This window comes from Schistocerca gregaria, chromosome X, assembly GCF_023897955.1.
Source record: "Schistocerca gregaria isolate iqSchGreg1 chromosome X, iqSchGreg1.2, whole genome shotgun sequence".
NCBI lineage: Eukaryota > Metazoa > Arthropoda > Insecta > Orthoptera > Acrididae > Schistocerca > Schistocerca gregaria.
The window spans coordinates 652465427-652488693 of record NC_064931.1 but is presented as its reverse complement, the minus strand read 5'-3'; the positions used below and the strand labels follow the sequence as shown (position 1 = coordinate 652488693).

General features: G+C 41.9%; 1 protein-coding gene across 2 annotated transcripts in view; it reads left to right on the top strand.

The window, feature by feature from the left end:
* The window catches only part of LOC126297795 (uncharacterized), a 164536-nt gene that overhangs the window by 44305 nt on the left and 96964 nt on the right, over positions 1-23267 (top strand). For both annotated transcript variants that reach the window (XM_049989002.1, XM_049989000.1), the window contains one exon: positions 3927-4003. In XM_049989002.1, the coding sequence (XP_049844959.1) occupies positions 4001-4003 (3 nt within the window). In that variant the 5' untranslated portion in view covers positions 3927-4000. The remainder of the gene's footprint in view (positions 1-3926; positions 4004-23267) is intronic.

Below are 23267 nucleotides of genomic sequence, written 5' to 3'. Positions count from 1 at the left end.
AGTAATTTACTAGTATTAGTTGCGTATCCCATGGATCTATCAGACGTGTGCTGTAGACGAAACCAATGGATTAATCAAACATCCAACGAAAAACACAGGAAAAGTAGCTAAAAATGAAAAATGTAACTTTAAAAACTTTGAAATCTGTACCAAATTCAAGTTAATGTTGCTCTTGATGCAACAATTATAAATGGAACTGTGATTATTCGTAGCCGATTATTAATGCTGAAATATTTTGTGCCGGCCGTTGTGGCCGAGCGGTTCTAGGCGCTTCAGTACGGAACCACGCTGCTGCTACGGTCGCAGGTTCGAATCCTGCCTTGGACATGGATGTGTGTGATGTCCTTAGGTTAGTTACGTTTAAGTAGTTCTAAGTCTAGGGGACTGATGAGCTCAGTCCCATAGTGCTCAGAGCCATTTGAACCATTTGAAATATTTTGTAAGGTTTTTGATATGTAGCTCTTCGTAAGATATTTCATTTTCGTGTTGAAATTTGGTTAATAAATTTGGATTGATTTTCACACATGTATTCACCCTGTATAACACTTAAAATATGTGTATGTGCCTTTTTGACTGATTAAAGCCGTTTGCGAAACGGGTTTCCCTACCCGTATCTCCTTACTACCAGCTGGTTAGTACACCTCAAGATCCAAGGTTCATTTTGTTCAGCATCCTACTCCTACGTGAAAGCCGCACACTCGAAAAAATACCTAATTTATAATTTTCTTTCCGGCTATGACAATGAAGTCAATTTCACAAAGATATTGTATTGAAACAGACATTTTCAAACGGTTCTGCATGTTAACACACTCGTTAGTTTACAGACCACCTCCCTCTTTCGATTCGAACAGGTCTCTGAGGGACCGACAGTCCTACCGTCGTGTCATCCTCAGCCAACAGGCGTCATTGGATGCGGATATGGAGGGGCATGTGGTCAGCACTCTCTTCTTCTGACCATTGTCAGTTTTCTGATTGGAGCCGCTACTTCTCAATCAAGCAGCTCCTCACTTGGCCTTACACAGGCTGAGTGCACCCCGCATGCCAACGGCCCTCGGCAGCCCCGGAAGGTCACCCATCCAAGTCCTAGCCAAGCCCACATCGCTTAACTTCTGTGTTAGCTCGGACAAAGCCATTGGCTATACACTCATCATATTATATTTAAAATAATAAGATGAACTGACACCCATGTTTCTATAGCCTAAACTGCACGAACATTTTACCATCATATGATCTAGTTTTCGAGTTACTAGACTGTTACAACATACAGCTCTAAGGTATTACTACAACACTCTGGCATGTGTGCAAGTAAAATTTCAGTAACGAAATCAGAGATTAATTATGTCGTCTGCAATATCGACATGCGAATTTTAAATACTGTGTAAAATCTCTCATTTCGTTGTTAAATCTTTGAAATTAAGCACACAAGGTGCTCTGTTAACGTCTTTAGTTGAAGTTTTATTATAACAGAAAATAGGCCACTACATCCAAATTCAGTATGTATAAAAAAAATTGTTTGGAATAAATGCTGCGAAAGAGAGTTACAACTGTCCCACAATTCATGATAGTTAAGTGAGCTAAAATATTATAAATGCGTGCATAGTGCTTCCTCTTATCACACGAAGAGTAAAACAAACCAAACCAAACATGAGTTCTGAATTAATAAATTACCACTGAATTAAGGTATATGTATCCAAATGTTTTTGTGTCATCTGCGGGCTCCTCAATGGAACAGACCATTACTATCCTCTTCATTACATTTTATATGCACAGGAACACTTAATAGTTTCGCAGTTCCAAACAAATTTGCTTTATCATTTTAACTGATTCATCTGTGGGTTATTGGTGAAACATTGTATTAGGTTGGTGCATAAGTTCGTAGCATTTTTGTTTTGCATGTTGGTATTCCGGTCAGTATGGGGTTATTTATCGATCGTCATTTTTTTATTTGTAGTTCCCTAGTGCTGTTTGAGTTTACATATTGTCATTTTGTCATTTGGAGATAGTGAATGGAGCTGTGAACGCTAGAAAGTGAGTGCCAAATGGGTAAGTTGAAACATTTACGACATATTCTTCTGTTTGAGTTCGGTAGAGGGGTGACAGCATCGGGGACCGCCTGAAACATATGCCATTGGACAGAACACAGTACTCGTTTTAAGGAGGATCGTTTTGACATGGTGACTCTCCACGTTCAGGAAGACCTTTGGGGTTTAAACGCATTAGTCCATAATGATACTCGTCAGTGTACTCGAGAACTGGCAAATATGATGAATTGTGTTCATTCCACCATAGTGCGACATTTGCATACAATGGCGAAGGTTCAAAAGTCTGGTGTATGCTCTAAACCAAAATCACAAAAATCAGTGGGAGGCTAAATGTGCATCTCTGCTTGCTCGTAATCAGTTGGCTCGTGAACAACACTGACCATTACTATCCTGTATTGTTACTGATGACGAAAATTGGTGTCTTTATGCTCACATTAGTAAAAGGAAGGAATGTCTGAGCCGAAACTAAGCACAACTCTCCATTCGAAGACATGCGCTCGGCCACAAAAGCTAATGTTATGTATCTGTAATCATCACTAATGACATTTACTGTCAACAACTGAGACGTCTTACATACGCAATCCAAGAACAACGACCAGGAAGATTGCGTGAAGTGTGCTACTCCACGATAATGCCCGACAGTATTCTGCTAGACTAAAAAAACACCATACAGGAGTTGGGTTGGGAAGTCATACCGTACACACCTTATTCACCAGGTTTTGAGCTCTGAGAGCTTCACCTTTTCCGCTCTTTATCGAACAACCTTCAGGGAACTTCCTTTCCGGATGAAAATGCGCTCGGATCGTCGCTCGACGAGTTCTTCGCCTCAAAACCAAATGACTTCTACAGTCGCGGAATCGAAAAGTTACCCTCTCGTTGGCAGACTGTTGTAAATAGTGAAGGAGACTATTACTGAAGACTAGAGTCTCTGTTAAGTGTATTTGTTGTGTGTTTTTTAAACTTATGGGAAAACGCTATGAATTTATGCAACAAATCAATACATTGAATTAAATATACTAGCAAATAGGCTATTAACCCGAAATCTAGGTCAAATGGTAGTAATAAAGTTTGTGAAACAGGGCTAAAAAAGTGTATCGTTTAGTTAATACAAATTCGCTTGAAGCTAGAGGCGTAAGTGTCAGCTGCGTGCGACTGAGAAAATAGAACATTTGACGAAGCAGCGAATGCAGGGAAGTTTTCTATCACATATGCCGTACAAACGATAATTCCGTTTTGATTCCTTCGATAGACTGATGTGTGCAGACAAATTCTTCCTCAGAGGGTGTCGCAGGTTTGCTAATAATGTTGTGTGACTTGGGCCTCCCGTCGGGTAGACAGTCCGCCGGGTGCAAGTCTTTCGATTTGACGCCACTTCGGCGACTCGCGCGTCGATGGGGAGAAAATTTCCGACCCAGCTGGGAATCGAACCTGGGCCCTTAGGATTGACTTCCTGTCGCGCTGACCACTCAGCTACCGGGCGGACGTAGGGTTACTGAAACCAGGGATTGTGGGAAGGATTGGTGGTCAGCGCTCTCATGATACAGTTCAGCACTGTCGCGGCCTTATGATCTGTTCTGTAATGGATGCAATTTGTATTTCAAGAACAATCTGCACGTAGGATTTTCACTTCCATTTTGCTGCACACATCAAACGCTTTTGCTCTTCACTCAATGCTGCAAATAAAACACTGTTTTAATTTCTAATGCTACTTCATGTGTGTAATAAATTTCCTGTCGCTTTAGTTTCTCAACGTCTGCAGTAGTATTTTCTATCATACAGTTTACAAATTGGAAAAAAATTCAAATACTCAGAACCAATGGCAGTACACTAACCGGCTATTTTTGTTTACAGTTCATCCTTATATCTTAATTTGTTTATTTTCAGGCCACAAGAAAGAGGATGTAAAGCGCTCAAGCTTCTCTGCTGCCACCTGAATTTTCTGCGCAGAGAAGAGTACGATGGTAAGCTTGTCTCCAATCACTTTAATACGTATGTCGCGAGCATGAGTAGAATTCTTTGCAGCGAGCCGAAGAAATTAGTATCGTTACGGGGAACCGAAAGAAGAAATCAAATACAATTATTCCATTAACTGGCCAAAATTTCAGCGTGATGAATTCTTTACTGCTACGAGTAGTCTATATTTAACGCTTACACACACACACACACACACACACACACACACACACACACACACACACACGGAAAGAGTGAGTATAAGGGGAGAGAGAGAGAGAGAGAGAGAGAGAGAGAGCTCACGCCTTGTCGGGAGCATGAAATCAAAGCATAAACACGAAATATTACATGTAACTTCTTGCAACCTTGTTCAAGATAAGAAAGTAACTTCCACATATTTTTCCAAGAAATTGTAAATGCAGTTGAAAAACATGTCTTATTGTGATGAAAACAGTAAGTGAGAATAAACTTGGATCCTATGGCAACAATCGCAAACGCAAGCGCGAAAAAATCCTTAAAACTTCACAGAACCGAATCACGACATACTATAATGATTCAAAAGTTTACGTGTGTCCTCAGAAGAACCAAGTGCCTGTTACATGTAAAGCCATATTTTTATTTTCACGGCTGAACACAGAGAGGTTGCGATTGGAAGACATGTATTCTACCTATAACCAGGATCTCCAGGTTTAACGTTACCAGCAGTCGGACAGACTACCACAAAAAGTGTTGTGTGCTCTCACTCCATCAGACATCGAGAAGAGGTTTGCAGTATAATTGAAGACATCTGTGATCAGTCTATTAATCCGAGCTTACATAACCAGATGTGTTCCTCTGCAAGTGAAATTCCAGCAATGCGAATTCTAAATAGAACGAAACCTCTATAATACGAATACAAATAGTAACGTACTCTCCAAAAAAATACATTAAACTTCATTACAGGTATTCTCTACAGAAACGCGTAAAATAGGGTGTACGAAATTAAGAAAGAAAGTGGAAAACTGTATTCACAGCAGCTCGAATATTCAAGGTGTGAATGCAATGTGGTATGCACTTGGTACGTGACAACAACTAACCAACAACTGCGACGTCATATCAGTCAGCGAAATCAGTGCTGAAAAAACAGAAAAAATGAATGTTGGAAAAGTGCATATGTTCTATGTAAGTACTTGTCTGTGATTTTTTTAATGTAGTATTTAAGTGATGTAATGTATATATACGAAATAGGACTGAATTGGCAAAAATTGCGTAAAAAGTGTGTAATTAATGAAAATTGAGAAAATTGCTGAATCAAGTGAGAGGGAAAGTTGCGAAGCACTTACGCAGAAATTGAAAAGTGGAGTGACGCTGGAGATGCGGTGAATGGTGATTGAGGTACATTGTTGGCGCTGGATACCTTCATGTGGAAAGTAATGTGACGCTTCTACAATTCTTGAACACTGTGGAACTGATATAAAATATTGAAAATGTCTAGTCTGGTTGATCAATTCGTGAGGTTACGTAAGTGTACTGCAATATTGTCGAATAACATCGGTTCGGAGTCACAGAAACCCACAAATTCCTGAAGACCAAAGACCTTGTGAATGCGTAAGTAGTACGTTTTGCGTAATGCTGAGTCCTGCAGAGTCTCTATCAAAATGAAGCGGCTTCCTGCGCTTTTTACGGCCTTCGCTGCTGGCCGACTTAATAGCCCGCAATTATCTGCAGGCGCAGAGTAATTCTGCACCGTTACGACTGAAGTACGCAGGCACGCTTCCAGTCCCGTACACCAGGTCGCTGGCGCGCAATTCAGCCTTACGCCTTCACGGGGAGTACGGTGGGCTCAGCTGATATAAGTAGGACGCAAAAGAAAGACCGTGAAGCATACGAAAACAGCAATTGTTCTCTCACTCGCCTATACCGATAAACCAGCTAATTTAAATTTCTGTTTCCCTAGTTTCTCAAATTCGTCTACGTGAATGCCAGATGTTTCCCTAACTTCAGTCTCAAACAATGTAGAATGCATGCAAAGCGACCAGCAACCAGCAAACTCTCGTTATAGGCAGGTGTATTTGCTGTGGCCGTGTCTACAGGAATGCTGAACCGCTCAATGGAAAACTGTTCTGAGTTCCAGTTAAGGCCTGAGTGAGTGCTGACACGATTTGATCTGATGAATAGTCGAATGCTGTTATCGTTATGAGGCATCCGTGGGACCAAAGGGCTAGGACTCGGCAGGTCTGTTGAGTTGTCGTTATTAATGTAGACGTACGCTAGTCCTCGTCCTTACAGAATTAGACTTTTGGACGAATACAGCCTGTAGTAAACGATTCATTGAATGAAAAGAGTACGTAGATCCCCCGCCTTGCTTCCACAGATCGTGTTTGAATCATCTCGAGAGGTATGTCACTGATTTTCTTGAAGCCATACAGTTCTGCGCTGTAAAAATCCGGAATCTACCTTCAACGAAGAATAGTCCGCTTCAGCTGTCTCTTATCAAAGAGAAAGTAAAGTAGAATACTGTAGCGTGCAAGAGATCAGGCGAAACTTCTGTGTGGAATTACATCTATGTGTAACCTCTGTACTGAAATGATGGAAGGAAGAGAGGTTAAGTTTTGAAATCCCTTCGGCTGTCAGAACTGAAATGAATGGCGGGCTGTGTGCTCTCTGTGATCAGCTCGTTCTCTGGCGACTGGGCTAACTGGACACTTATATGTACGCTATTGTTTGCGAACTCTAAAATATCAATGACAGTACACAAATGATTAATGTTGCAGAACCGTATGTGATCACTGGCTTTGAATGTGCAGCACGCTGCAATACCCAAATGCAGCAATAAGAGAAACGGAATGTCAAGGAATAGAGTAGAAAGGAATCTGGGCATGTTCCTGTGGAGTCTCTCGCCAAACCGTTCCTATTCAAGTCCACACTGCATGAACAGCGGTTTCCGTCAGGTGAAGCTGCAGTTCGGGGAAGCCATGGTAAACATCCTTCATACCCCTCACGACATGTGACCAGTCAGCTTGTTGCTGATGTAAGGCATGTGAAGTTTCTCAAAACAGCAGTCGTACCTGTGCCTGCGAAGGCTTCCTGATGAATGGTATGCACATTGCCGTCAATACGTAGGAATCGAGATCGCAATTTGAGCCCAGTGACTCTACAGTCTATTACACCTGACTGTGTGCATTCTGCTGCCGACCTACTGGAATACCGTCAGCACAGCAGCTGCTAACACGAATGCGACTGTCAAGTGTACACCATTCTTCCGCAGTCTTAATCACTTACTGCTGCTACAAGGTCCACACGTCCTCTTTCGTGTTCGTGCGGCCTGTTCTTTCTGGTGTTGCATTTTTCACAAACATGAGTGCATTATCTGGAGTGGTGTACTGCCTGATGGGAAACGACACTGTTGTGGATCGTGCGGTAGCGTTCTCGCTTCCCGGGCCCGGGTTCCCGGGTTCGATTCCCGGCGGGGTCAGGGATTTTCTCTGCCTCGTGATGGCTGGGTGTTGTGTGTTGTCCTTAGGTTAGTTAGGTTTAAGTAGTTCTAAGTTCTAGGGGACTGATGACCATAGATGTTAAGTCTCATAGTTCTCAGAGCCATTTGAACCATCTGTTGTGGATCAGTCAACATGTCAACATTGAAAGAATACAGAACAGCAAAGATTAAAACTACTCCATACGTTACTAATACTGTTGACATTTGAGGAAGTATTATCCTCGAAAAGGACGTACTATTTATAGACATTTTGCGCAATTTCTATCAATCGACCTAAAGCTGTGGCGCAAATGCAAAATATCGGATCCGTAATCTAACGGAACCCAAGTCATATGTTCGTCTTGGGTTTATAATTCATGTTTTCAATAGTTTCTTGGAATCACTCCGGATGACTATAATGTTCGTTCACTAAACAAAACCACGGCTCTTTGATTTCCACATTCCGATCAAACATGTAAATGTATTCCAGCTGCAGTCGAAGTAAGAATGTGACAGGTTGGGTTTCAACACGTGTCGTCCCCTTGCGCGAGGACGAATGATTTGGTTACTTACTTTAGAAATCGATATTTTTACAGACAAATGGAAAACCTAGTAGAAGCCAACCTCGGGGAAGATCAGTTTGGAATCCCTAGAAATGCTGGAACACGTGAGGCAATACTGACCTTACGACTTATCTCAGAAGAAAGATTAAGGAAAGGCAAACCTACGTTTAAAGCATTTGTAGACTTAGAGAAAGCTTTTAACAATGTTCCCTGGAATACTCTCTTTCAAATTCTGAAAGTGGCAGGGGTGAAATACAGGGAGTGAAGGGCTATTTACAATTTGTACAGAAACCAGATGGCAGTTATAAGAGTCGAGGGACATGAAAGGGAAGCAGTGGTTGGGAAGGGAGTGAGACGGGGTTGTAGCCTATCCTCGATGTTATTCAATCTGTATATTGAGGAAGCAGTAAAGGAAACAAAAGAAAAATTTAGAGTAGGTATTAAAATCCATGGAGAAGAAAAAAAACTTTGAGGTTCGCCGATGACATTGTAATTCTGTCAGAGACAGCAAAGGACTTGGAAGAGCAGTTGAACGGAATGGACAGTGTCTTGAAAGGAGGATACAAGATGAAATCAACAAAAGCAAAACGAGGATAATGGAATGTAGTCGAATTAAGTCGGGTGATGCTGAGGGAATTAGATTAGGAAATGAGACACTTAAAGTAGTAAAGGAGTTTTGCTATTTGGGGAGCAAAATAACTGATAATGGTCGAAGTAGAGAGGATATAAAATGTAGAATGGCAATGGCAAGGAAAGCGTTTCTGAAGAAGAAAAATTTGTTAACATCGATTATATATTTAAATGTCAGGAAGTCGTTTCTGAAAGTATTTGTACGGAGTCTAACCATGTATGGAACTGAAACGTAGACGATGAATAGTTTAGACAAAAAGAGAATAGAAGCTTTCGAAATGTGGTGCTACAGAAGAATGCTGAAGATTAGATGGGTAGAACGCATAACTAATGAGGAAGTATTGAATAGGATTGGGGAGAAGAGAAGTTTGTGGGACAACTTGACCACAAGAAGGGATCGGTTGGTAGGACATGTTCTGAGACATCAAGGGATCACCAATTTAGTATTGGAGGGCAGCGTGGAGGGTAAAAATCGTAGAGGGAAACCAAGAGATGAATACACCAAGCAGATTCAGAAGGATGTAGGTTGCAGTAGGTACTGGGAGATGAAGAAGCTTGCACAGCATAGAGTAGCATGGAGAGCTGGGATAGAGTAGCATGGAGAGCTGCATCAAACCAGTCTGAGGACTGCAGACCACAACAACAACATTTGCAAAAAATACATTTTTGTGTGATGCATCTGGAACTTTGTCTAGAGTGACTAGAGTTAAATGAATATCGATATTATTCCGCAAGAAACACTGTCGACACGTTGCTGGAGGTATTTAATGGATAATTCATAAACTTTCAGTTGACTTTTAGATTCATGTAGTAGATTTTGTATATTCAGCACGAACAAGAATCTTGTACAGGTTTTACTGACGGACGTTTTCCCGACACACACTCTGCTATAACATCGGTATAGGGTCATTTCACTTAGCTTCATTCGAAGTCGAGGCCGCCGTGGAAAGCCACTTAAAGAGTCAGAGCCTTAGCAGAGCACTGATTTTGTGACACACAGCACGCTGCAGGAAACACCGCGATTATCGAGCAGCGCTCGGTAATTCCATGCACTTGTTTAGTGAAATGAGCTGGAGGCTTTTTTGATTCCTAATACACAACTTTTTTGGAAGGAAATCAGTTTTTAAACGTATGTTTCTGTAATCGAATATGCCTGGATCGCATCAGTTAATTTTTCACCAATAATTTTTATTTTCTTCCTGCTGTTTACATTTGTTTACGACGCACTTTGCAATGTCTGGCCTCAAATGACACCTGTGCAAGTCTTCTTGACACGCTAAATGCCTTAGTCCTTTTCACCTCATCTCTTTCGGTAACAACAAAACACTAAAATACAGTAAACTAAAATGGTTCAAATGGCTCTGAGCACTATGGGACTTAACATCTCAGGTCATCAGTCCCCTAGAACTTAGAATTACTTAAACCTAACTAACCTAAGGACAACACACACATCCACGCCCGAGGCAGGATTCGAACCTGCGACCGTAGCAGTCGCGTGGCTTTGGACTGAGCGCCTAGAACCGCGAGACCACCGCGGCCGGCAGTAAACTAAAATTTTAAACGTTTCTCCTTCATTACTTATCATAACAAAAGAAGAAAATGTGTACTTTTACGATGGAACTGCTGTTCAGAATCAGCAGCTCTATCAAGATAACGCGCCTTTTATCCAAAACTGGTAACCCCATGTCTTCGGAAATCATTCCTTGTTTGAAATGTAATACTCATAACTTCCATTCTGATCTTTCATATTATCTTACGCTCTCCTTCTTATACATTTTTTTCAATATCCTCAAAATCGTTCAAATTTTACGCTGCCCACATTGTTACAAGTGGAAGAAAAAACTGTCATTACTTAATAATTATCTATTCACGTGTCAGCCAAGTAGTATCCTCATCTTCAAGAGCAGCCGACAAAATGGATCACAAATGGGAAAAATATAAAAATAAATAAATAATCTCAAAATTATCTTATCTATCATATCTTTTTGTCTCCATCTTCTTAATTTTTTTGCGTTTTTCTTTCTCTGCAAGTGGCTTACATTCTTTCTAAAATCCTTTTATTTAACAAGCGTTGTTTGTATCCATCACAAGCTCAGCCCCAGAATGCATTAAACCTAACATATTGTAGTAGAAACTGCAAGTTAAACCACTGCAACGTTACCCATCTTTAGAAAAAGTTATCTGTAAAATAGCGCATCGGCATCCAGTCGTACAAGAGACGAACTGGCAGGGACTCTCGCAAAATATTACAGCGCGCATACATCGACGGAAGTTGAATAAAATCATAAAATGTCGTACAAGTCCATTAAAAATCTCAAAACAGTTTTCGCTGAAGTATTTAAATTTTTTGTCAAGATGGAACTCGCATTCGCAGCAGATGAGATAAGTAATAAAATGCAAAGAAGTATATATGAACGTGTTTCACTTTTTGTTTGGTTTTCACTTGTGACTTGTATTTTAAGTGTTCGAAAACAAGTTCCACTGTAAAGCAGAGGCACATATTTAATTTACGGATTTATGAATGCAAGTGTCAGGAGCACGGTGTGCGTGTGTGCGGCCCGTTTTCCCAATAGGAATACTACAGAAAAGAAAGCATTTCAAGAGATTATACATGGGTTAACAAAGGTAATCTTCACTCAGAGCTGTCACGTGTTTGTTAACACAGAATACGCCTTTGTTGTGATGTTAACAATCAGGCCATAAATTTTTGTTTATAGAGTCTTGTATGGACAGAAATATCCACCAAAATGTCTCTGCTTACTGTGCCTAAGGTCTGGAATTTCTGTAACATGTTCTCTGAGCTCCTTGGTCATGGTATCTCATTCCGAAATCAATGTCAGCGAAATTTCTACGGTATTGTCTGGTCAACGCCCTCTTTTGTCAATTTTCTCGTTGGAATAAACGCTCTGTCGAAAATAAGAGCAACAGCGACTGAGAACAATATCAGATCTGACATGCATGATGTAAGGAATGAGAGAGTTGTCACAGAGAACACCTCAACGCTCGCTACGACCTACACACACAAAACGAGTGTAAGATAAGCTGAGATTGTTGGACAAGTATTTCAAATCAGCCCCTAGCGATGTTGCTCTCTGAGAAAGCTCGTCACGAGGGTTAGCGTTTTTGTGGTATCTGTAAGGTAGAGATGTTTCAGAGCTACTTTGGTTCGCATCAGCGCTTCTGTTTCATGAAAGCCGCGTCGCTCACTCTGCTTCCTTTCCTGCTTAGCGGAACGTCTTGTGCCTCTCACCCAGTGCTATTTGGAGCGGAAGGCATTCTTACGGGCCTGAAGAATCAGTTAAAATTCTCTTCCAGCTTATTAACACGTGAAACACACAAAGCAAGTATCGCGCTTCTACTAGTTGCTTGTAATGTCCCATGGTGGAAAGGATTTTTGATGAATTTGCCACTTGAGATTTTGGCTAAAATCGTTTGTGAATACTAAAAAGCCTTTTTCGTCCACGTACAAAATTTAAAATTGACATTTATCTAAATTTTACCTTAAAATACTGTAATTTTTAACAGCAAACGTGAACAATTAATTCATTGTATTTGGTCCGACATTCTTACTTCGAAACTACCGTGCTTGTGAGAGCTAAGTTTAGATGGCATTGTAAACGTAATTAAATTTTTCATAACGTTTACAAAAGCCTGAAGGGAAAGTTTAAATTAAAAATGTTAATGAAATAGCCGACAAAGGCGTTGGCATAAGAGAGCGAGAGGATATTGAAAATCTCGCGCTGCGCGCGTGAGCTGTAGCTTGGTGGCATTTGTAGGTCAATCTGAAGTTGCATATGAAACAGAGGAATAGGAAGAAAAGGGAAAGAGTACGTAGGAAACTAGTGACTTCCATCCGCACAGTGCATTGTGGAAATGCAGTGGCGGTAGTTAAAAATTTGTGCTAGACCGGGACTCGAACCCGGATATACTGCTCCTCATGAGGGGTTGCCTTAATCGCTTCGGCCCTCCGGACACGGTTCCCGACGGACCCAGATTTTAAACTTATTGCGCGCTGCAATGTGTGTCAATTTTTACCTCTCTATCTACATGATTCCGTGGTTTTTTAAGTTTTCACATTTATACTGACATTTTGATCACCCTGTATAGTTAAGCAAGCAGTTCCCGTGTCATCTGGCCTGAACTCGACCAAGTTCATAAAGTTATTCGGTGTCCCTGCTATATGCCTAATATTTAAACATGGTGCTTTCCCATTACAGACGGAGGGCCCCATCCCTATCGCTTGGTTGGTAGAGTCAGCCAAATCCCTTCTTCTCCGTTCCTTACCATTGGAACAAACGCTGGAAATCCAGTTGCAACTGTCTCTCTGTGTTCTTGATAATCCCAGTATTATATTAAGGTTTTAACTCAAATGGCTGTGTGTTGTGTGAATGCCCTTAGGCTAGTTAGGTTTAAGTAGTTCTAAGTTGTAGGGGACTGATGACCATAGCTGTTAAGTCCCATAGTGCTCAGAGCCATTTGAACCATTTTTTTTAACTCAAACAAATAGCGATATTAATGAAACTTCAGCATTACTTTACTTCACTATTCTTGTAATAACATGGAAACAACATCACTGGAAAGTACATTCAGTGGGCTATTTCAGGCTTTGTGTTACCTCGAAAGGTATTCAGTGTTGGGTCATCTTAGGTACTTGCGCTTTCAGTAATTATTTGCAGCTTTAAATGTTAACGAGCCTAAAGCCATGCTAGTGTTGTGTTGCCAATTTCTCAGCTGTTATAGCAAGTTACTATAGTTAACTATGGCGTCAAATTCCCCAAATTCAAATCTCAAAGGCGCGCCAGGATTTTTTCTGCGGAGGGCCATGAACGTGACGATACAACACTCGTACTTGAATTTCTATCGGTTTCATATAATATACGATTCTTATCTATTTCAAAACCATTTCATTAGGGGAAAGAAGCCTTTCAAGTCGCCTTCAACTGTAGATGTGTCATAACTTGATTGTAACGATCTCGCTCTCATCATTCTTACATTTATTCCGTTTACAATTACTGTTCGTAGCTACAATTTTCTCCAAACTGATTACAAAAACATGACGTCAACTTACCACGTAGAGTACTATCAATTATACGACTAAATATGAGACGAGCACGTTCGTCGACCTAATAGAATCTAAAATTGAAACGCCACCTATAATAAATGGTGATTTTCTGCAATCATCATGCTTGCAATTGCTGTCCCTCTTCTATGATGGATGATTGTTTCCTTTTGTTTCTGACAAAATTGAATTTAATGATAGGTAGTAAAATAGGAAAAGTTCATTTCTCTACTATGTTCTTATACTTGTGCTAGGTACAATCATTAATGCGTGGATGTGCTTCCAGATCTGTAAGAATTAATGAGCCTTGCGATCTACACAGAGACATTTGAATTTCGCTCGTGCCTGCTCAATTCAGAAAATCAGTGAGTCAGCAGTCTTATACGTTAATATGGATGATTTCGTTGTTTTGTTACAACAACATAGTCCAATGCATTACTTTTTATTTTCAAATTCCGGTTGTGTAGCGGTTTCGTGAACGCTACCTCATCGTCGCGGATCTATTCACGTTATAAGGATGGGCAAAAATTAAAATATGCAGCTCTGTGAATTAAACATAGGGAAAACATAAAACATGTGCAACATACAGTTAATCAGATACAGGTAAACAACGTTTTTGATTGAGATAATTACATTTTTGTCGGATAAGAAATGTACTGGACCCATGAGTCGATACCACACTGGCCGATCAAAAAGTTTCCGTTTGAGGACGTTACTACAGCTTATATGCAACGTTGCGCGACTGCGATATGAGTGTATAAACACCGACATGTGGCATTCGTGTCTTTCCCGTGTGCGTGTAGTAAATGTGGAAACGTAAACTATTGCGAAGTTATTACCAAATGCGTCCAAACAGGAGCAGCGTGATGTTATACTTTTCTCGCCCGCTAAAGGACAAATGTAGACATTCACCGGAGAATGAATACTGTGGATGAAGCAGAACGTCTGTCGAGAAACACCGTTATGCAATGCTGGTCGCTACTCGACACAAGACGCCAATCGGCGCCCGCCCTATAGTCCTGGTTCAAATGGCTCTGAGCACTATAGGACTTAACATCTGTGGCCATTAGTCCCGTAGAACTTAGAACTACTTAAACCTAACTAACCTAAGGACATCACACACATCCATGCCCGAGGCAGGATTCGAACCTGCGACCGTAGCAGTCGAGCGGTTCCGGACTGAAGCGCCTAGAACCGCTCGGCCACCGCGGCCGGCACAAAATATTTCAGCATTAATAATCCTGATCTCTCCCCATGGGACTATCACACCCTCGGCCCCTTAAAACAGCCCTTGAAGGGTCGAATTTCTGTCGGACGAGGATGTGCAGCAGGCAGTTAGCGACTTCTTCACGTAACAGGACGAGGTGTTTTACCAAACGGGTGTGTTCAACCTGGTTGGTCGGTGTAATGATTACCTCAACGCTCACGGTGGTTTTGCTACATTGCCATATCGATTCTAGACTGCACGTCCTTCGAAAGAAAACTTTTTGATCGCCGTTATAGAATCCTTGGTACTGAAACCACAGTACCTTTGCTGCTTTGCTTAAGTAAATATGAAGAGACTGAAAAATGTACGTTGAGTTATGAAACATATGGTCCATTTATCTACAGACAATCTGTAATGTGGCGATTTTGTTTATTGCCGTACACGAGCTACATTTCCTCAAAGCGTAGGCGTAGGGTTCTCAGGTACTGGCTGTCGACCGCGTTCCCAGATGTCCGTAACAACCTACGTGGCCGCCCACACGAGAAGGCCATAAGGAGCAGGCCAGAAGAAACCTGCTTGCGCCTGCAACAGTATTAGGTAACGCATTGCGGCTCTTGGGGACCCGTCCGGCGGCCATTTAAGGTTCCGATCGAGGACTTTCTTTCTTCTCCTCCCACGGACTGCCACACAAGAGAAAGTGTCCGTTAGACGCCTGTTATCCACCGGTAGCGAACTTCCGTGTCCGGCATTCAGCAGCAAGCCACTGAGGTTTAATTAGTCGTGAGATCTCTTAGTATCTTCTATTCTACTTATTTTTGACAAGGTTCTATATTTCCCTGTTGCGAACCTATCTAGAATGGCTTCGAAACTTTTTTGACTGAAATTAGATGAAGTGCTCGTAATGTTTAATGCCTTAGTTTAAATCAGTCTTGCATCAATCTTCAGTGCCTAGGCAGAGATCAAATGTTCAAATGTGTTTGAATTCCTAAGGGACCAAACTACTGAGGTTATCGGTGCCTAGACTTACACACTACTTAAACTAACTTATACTAAGAACAACACACACACACACATGCCCGAGGAAGGACTGGAACCTCCGACGGGAGGGGCCGCGCAATCCGTGACATGGCGCATCAAACCGCGCGGCAGGGAGAGATCATGTGATAAATGAGTTAAAGCACCCGGACACTAATCTACATCTACATGACTACTCTGCAATTCACATTTAAGTGCTTGGCAGAGGGTTCATCGAACCACAATCATACTATCTCTCTACTATTCTACTCCCGAACAGCGAGCGGGAAAAACGAACACCTAAACCTTTCTGTTCGAGCTCTGATTTCTCTTATTTTATTTTGATGATCATTCCTACCTATGTAGGTTGGGCTCAACAAAATATTTTCGCATTCGGAAGAGAAAGTTGGTGACTGAAATTTCGTAAAAAGCTCTCGCCCCGACGAAAAACGTCTATGCTGTAATGACTTCCATCCCAACTCGTGTATCATATCTGCCACACTCTCTCCCCTATAACGCGATAATACAAAACGAGCTGCCCTTCTTTGCACCCTCTCGATGTCCTCCGTCAATCCCACCTGGTAAGGATCCCACACCGCGCAGCAATATTCTAACAGAGGACGAACGAGTGTAGTGTAAGCTGTCTCTTTAGTGGACTTGTTGCATCTTCTAAGTGTCCTGCCAATGAAACGCAACCTTTGGCTCGCCTTCCCGACAATATTATCTATGTGGTCCTTCCAACTGAAGTTGTTCGTAATTTTAACACCCAGGTACTTAGTTGAATTGACAGCCTTGAGAATTGTACTATTTATCGAGTAATCGAATTCCAACGGATTTCTTTTCGAACTCATGTGGATCATCTCACACTTTTCGTTATTTAGCGTCAACTGCCACCTGACACACCATACAGCAATCTTTTCTAAATCGCTTTGCAGCTGATACTGGTCTTCGGATGACCTTACTAGACGGTAAATTACAGCATCATCTGCGAACAACCTAAGAGAACTGCTCAGATTGTCACCCAGGTCATTTATATAGATCAGGAACAGTAGAGGTCCCAGGACGCTTCCCTGGGGAACACCTGATATCACTTCAGTTTTACTCGATGATTTGCCGTCTATTACTACGAACTGCGACCTTCCTGACAGGAAATCACGAATCCAGTCGCACAACTGAGACGATACCCCATAGCTCCGCAGCTTGATTAGAAGACGCTTGTGAGGAACGGTGTCAAAAGCTTTCCGGAAATCTAGAAATACGGAATCAACTTGAGATCCCCTGTCGATAGCGGCCATTACTTCGTGCGAATAAAGAGCTAGCTGCGTTGCACAAGAGCGATGTTTTCTGAAGCCATGCTGATTACGTGTCAATAGATCGTTCCCTTCGAGGTGATTCATAATGTTTGAATACAGTATATGCTCCAAAACCCTACTGCAATCGGCTCAAAATTCCTCAGATACACACACAACAAGATTGTCACTATATTATCAAGTTGTATATTTCACCGTGCGTACTTTTTAAAGTTACTATTATACAGAAAAGAATCAAACTCATATAAATTCGGATGGTATCCATGTGTTCTACGATTTAGCTGACTTCAACAGTTCCATCGAATTGGTGTTCTGATACTTCTGACCATATACGCTATATGAGTAATGTTTACGACACAGGTTGAGAATCCGATGTCTATAACCCGTGCCTATATACATCAACATGCATTGTTTAATTGTGTTCTGATATCACAGACAGTAATTTATAGATCCCGATCCGTTATTTGCAGGAACATATTGGGAACCGTCAGACCAAGAACTGCCGCCCTTAAAAGATAAAGAAACAGTAATGACAAAGGTAAAGAGCAGATAAAAAATCGAAGTATTTTCGAGTCACCGAAGAACTGTTTGCCACGAAATGCACTTACAAACGTTCCCAGATGCTTATTCCTGCCAACATATTAAGATTGTAATCATGATATTGGGATGCTCTGCTCTCAATACTGGACTTTGTTTTGTGTTCCACGCCACATAGGTCACAGGGAGACATCCGTACCTGCAGCGCATCCTTTTCAGTGAACATCAGTGTGCTTTTGATTGATCACTCAAACGTAGCTCGTGTAAAAGGGCTTAGTCTGAACGCTTCCGTTTACGAAAGAAATCGAGGTCAAATGTGATGATGCCGGAACCGTTTCGAACCGCCTCGAACCGTTAGAACATTCGGAACTATGGAAATTTACTTATACGTATCAGGCTCCCAACCTAATACTTTCCGAGTAATCGAAGAATTAATGACTTCAGCCCGTAAAAGATATACTTGATCAAGAATCCCCTTGTTAATTGGAGTCGTGACCATTTACGTGGAGTATGAGTACGAATTACATATATCGCAGTTTTTTAAAACTGTTTGAGAAGGATATGAAAGCTGTCGCGAAATTTATTCATCGTCATTTTCAATCAAGTAATGTTTAGGAAGGTGCCTGTGAACTTTGACGACACGTGTTTGATACTGCAGTCAATAAATTTTTGTGTTTTTCTTCCTTTTCTTCCTGACAAAATATACTGTACTATTCGTTTTTAGGAAATGCGAAGTGTAAGTGCCAACAAAACTCTGACCCCAATATCGCTGGTATCTCTCTCTCTCTTTTTCTTATTTTTCAAAAAGACTCCTTTATTTTCTTCGATCCGAGGTAATCCTTGATCATAGAAGTCGGCGCGAGCTGATAGAATTTTCGAAAGACAATCCTTTCATGTGTGCATGCGTACAGAAGCTTACTTTAATACATTTTTGTTAATACCCACGATTCGTTACCTGCTATAGGTTGTTAACTGAACACCGACAAACATCAAGTGTGCAACTGTCCTGCGATGTCATCTCATATTTTTCATGTTACATTTAAAATAGAAAAAAAATTCATGCTGTTACAGAAGCGCCAGAGAAACTGGTGTAGGCGTGCGTATTCAAATACAGAAATATGCAAACAGGCAGAATATGACGCTGCGGTCGGCAACGCCTATATAAGACAACAAGTGTCTGGCGCAGTTGCTAGATCGGTTACTACTGCTACAATGGCAGATTATCAAGATTTAAGTGAGTTTGAACGTGGCGTTATAGTCGACGCACGAGCGATGGAACACAGCATCACTGGCGTATCAATGAAGCGAGGATTTTCACGTACGACCGTTCCACAAGTGTACCGCGAACATCAAGAATCCGGTAAAACATCAAATTTCCGACATTGCTGCAGCCGGAGAAAGATCCTCCAAGAACGGGACCAACGACGACTGAAGAAAATCGTTCAACGTGGCAGAAGTGCAACTCTTCCGAAAATTGCTGCAGATATCTATGCTAAGCCATCAACAAGTATCAGCGTGCGAACCATTCAACGGAACATCATCGATATGGGCTTCCGGAGCCGAAGGCCCATACGTGTACCCTTGATGACTGCACGACACAAAGCTTTACGCCTCGACTGGCCTCGTCAACACCGACATTGGACTGTTGATGACTGGAGACATGTTGCCTGGTCGGACGAGTCTCGTTTCAAATTGTATCGAATGGATGGTCGTATACGGGTATGGAGACAACCTCATGAATCCATGGACCCTGCATGTCAACAGGGGACTGTTCAAGCTGGGGTAGTCTCTGTAATGGTATGGGACGAGTGCAGTTGGAGTGATATGGGACCCCTGATATGTCTAGATACGACTCTGGCGGGTGACACGTACGTAAGCATCCTGTAAGATCGCCTGCTTCCATTGATGTACACTGTGCATACCGACGGACTTCGGCAATTCCAGCAGGACAATGCGACGCCCCACACGTCCAGAATTGCTATAGAGCAGTTCCAGGAACACTCTTCTGAGTTTAAACACTTCCGCTGGTCACTTAACTCTCCGGATATGAACATTATTGAGCATATCTGGGATGCCTTGCAACATGCTGTTCAGAAGAGATCACTCTTACGGATTTATGGACAGCCCTACAGGATTCATGGTGTCATTTCCCTCCAGCACGACGTCAGACATTAGGCGAGTCCATGTCACATCGTGTTGCAGCACTTCTGTGTGACCGCGGGGGCCCTACACAACACGTTCTCCAAAAGCGGTAAATACATTTTGAGGGGAAGAAAAATACAGTTTTGATAGAGGATCACACACGTTTTATCAAAATTGGCAGACGTGTAAGCTTGGCACTTTTACTCCTTGTTCAGAATAAATTTTACGTTATTTTTTAATATAACAATATACAGAGTATTTAAAAAGTATCCCTTATTTTAAGAGGTGGTATTATAGACCAAAAAAAGACAAAAAAGTTTAATAAACATGAGCTCTAAAACACATACCCTCAGAAGTACGAGCACTAGTTCTTGCGCAGTAAAGTTGATTATGACCTAAAAGGCCATCGCTTCAGTCATCAAGATCTTTCTTGCTCAAATACAGCTGCTATACGTCGAAATCACTAACTTCTCAATTTCCCCGAAACTGTTAGAATGCTAGCCTGATGTCTGAAAGTAAAATTTCCGTGTTTTCGAGTGTTTTAGCGATTCCAACTGCTCTCAAACGGATCCTGCGTCATGACTTGTGACATAGGTTTCTCGAACCGGAACCGTAGTGACCCAAATCCATTCACAGGAGCTACTGTCCAGCGAAATGCCAGAGCATGTCGAAATCGGTGGGCCGCAGAGTATGGTCTCACCTTGTTACCTGAAAAGTCCTGAGAAAAGGAGAATAATTTCACGTTTAGACTAAGAATATATAATGCATTGACAAAGAAGGTCGCAACCAAAGCCATCGTTTAGCCGAATCTCGAGTATTATTCACCAATCTGGTATCGTTGCAGACTGGATTAATAGAAAAGGAAGAATAATATTTTGTATTTTAGAAAAGGCGGATCTATAAAAACCAGAAGCTACACCGTAAATTCAAAGACTGCGTTCACAGTAGAACTGACCACGGTCGCCAGACGCCGTCGCCAGAGGTTGCCCAATAACGTCGGCCGACAGCTTGGTCACAGTGCCCTCGATCTTCTTAGTCAATTTTTGGTGTTATCAAGGAGATAAGAATCTATTGTGTCAAGCAGATTTGAATCTATTCTAAAGGAGCGAGTACTGCACACCCTTTTCTCACTTACTGGAATAACCATACAAGTTTACGAATATGTATGATGAAGAGAGGAACGTTGTAATTCATATTCGAAATGATTCGTGGTGACATTGAAAAGCAAACATTCTGCACAGCTTCAGATAAATTCATCAAAATACACATACGGCAATTATCATTCAACGACTGTCGTTCATCATATGCGTAGAAGACAAATAAGATACTCTTAACACCTAAACTGCTGAAAAGTGGAAACACATACGTCACATTTACAAGCCATCTCATGTAACGAAATTACCATCTTACTGGCATGAAAGGTCCAGTAAGCAGTAATAATAATTCGTAGATGGCTAATGTCCACGAACCACAACCCAAAAATGATCAACTACAGTAATATTAAGCATAAAAATTGACGTACGACACGTTTCTCACTTGAACACATAATTTACTGAGGTTCTAATCTAGGCCCAAAACTTCCGACACAGATTTTTCCTGCACGACGTGCTGCATTTTAAGTATAGAGATAAGGCTGGAATGGATAGACACCCACAGACCATGCATAACTCAACATAAGAAGTGTGTGAAATCTTATGGGACTTAACTGCTAAGGTCATCAGTCCCTAAGCTTGCACACTACTTAACCTAAATTACCCTAAGGACAAACACACACAACCATGCCCGAGGGAGGACTCGAACCTCCGCCGGGACCAGCCGCACAGTCCATGATTGCAGCGCCCTAGACCGCTCGGCCAATCCCGCTCGGCTAACTCAGCATTAGGTAACACGCAATGAAATATGATTAAATTTTTAAGTTGTTCTAAATTTGTAATTTCCTGTAAAGTAACGATTTCAGACCATACATTCGGAGACATATCACGGATATCCATGTCATTATACCTCTCACTGTCAAGACACCAGAAACTCCTTTCTTTTGCTCCACTTACAACAGTCTACAGCATGTGGAACGACGCCAGGTTCGATCAAAGAAAGCAAACTGATCTGAATTCCGCCGACTGTCGTCCGAAGTCTACGGTCGGGCGTTGAGATCGTTGCAGTGAGAGCGTGCATTTACTGGCGTAGTGAACAGGAGAGATGGGCCGTTCTCAGCCGATGTCCATCGTCGGCGGAATATCCCAATGTCGGTGCCACTATGACTGCAGCCTTACTGTTAAAAAACCCAAGACGAATCAAGAAACATGTATCTCCGTCCACATACTAAACTAAAACTAAACCCTGCGATCTGGCCCTGAAGACAGCACTATGTAACTGCCCGCTGTATCATCCTCTGCCAATGGCGTCATTTGGGTACAGTATAGTAAAGAGTCATGTAGTTAGAGCTCCCGCCAAGGAAAAACATTGGCAGTGCCAAGCACTGAATCCAAGTCCTCCGCATGGCGGTCAGATAACACGCAGTGAAATATGATTAAATTTTTAAATTGTTCCAACTTCGTTATTTCCTGTAAAATAATGATTTCAGATCATACATTCGTAGACATATCCCGAATATCCATGTTATTATACCTGTCATCCTCAAGACACCAGAAACTCCTTTCTTGTACTCCACTTACAACATTCTCGTAATTTATGTTTTGCATGTGGGAACGTCGCCATATTCGATCCAAGAAAGCAAACTGATCTGAATCCCGCCGACTGTCGTCCGAAGTCTACGGTCGGGCGTTGATATCGTTGCAGTGAGAGCGTGCATTTTCTGGCGTACTGAACTGAAAAGAGGGACCGTTCTCAGCCGATGACTAGCGTCGGGCCGGCCAGGGTGGCCGAGCGGTTCTAGGCGCTACAGTGTGCAACCGCGCGACTGCTACTATCGCAGGTTCGAATGCTGCCTCGGGCATGGATGTGTATGATGCCCTTAGGTTAGTTAGGTTTAAGAATTTCTAATTCTAGGGGGCTGATGACCTCAGAAGTTAAGTCCCATAGTGCTCAGAGCCATTTGAACTATCGTCGGCGGAATATCCCGATGTCGGTGCGACTGTGATTGCAGCCTTACTCTTAAAAAACCCAAGACGAATCAAGGAACATGTCTCTCCGTCCACATACTAAACTAAAACTAAACACTGTGATCTGGCCCTGAAGACAGCACATGTAACTGCCCGCTGCCAATGGCGTCATTTGGGTACAGTATAGTAAAGAGTCATGTAGTTAGAGCTCCCGCCAAGGAAAAACATTGGAAGTGCCAAGCACTGAATCCGAGTCCTCCGCATGGCAGTCAGAAATCCTGATCGCTCAACTAAGGA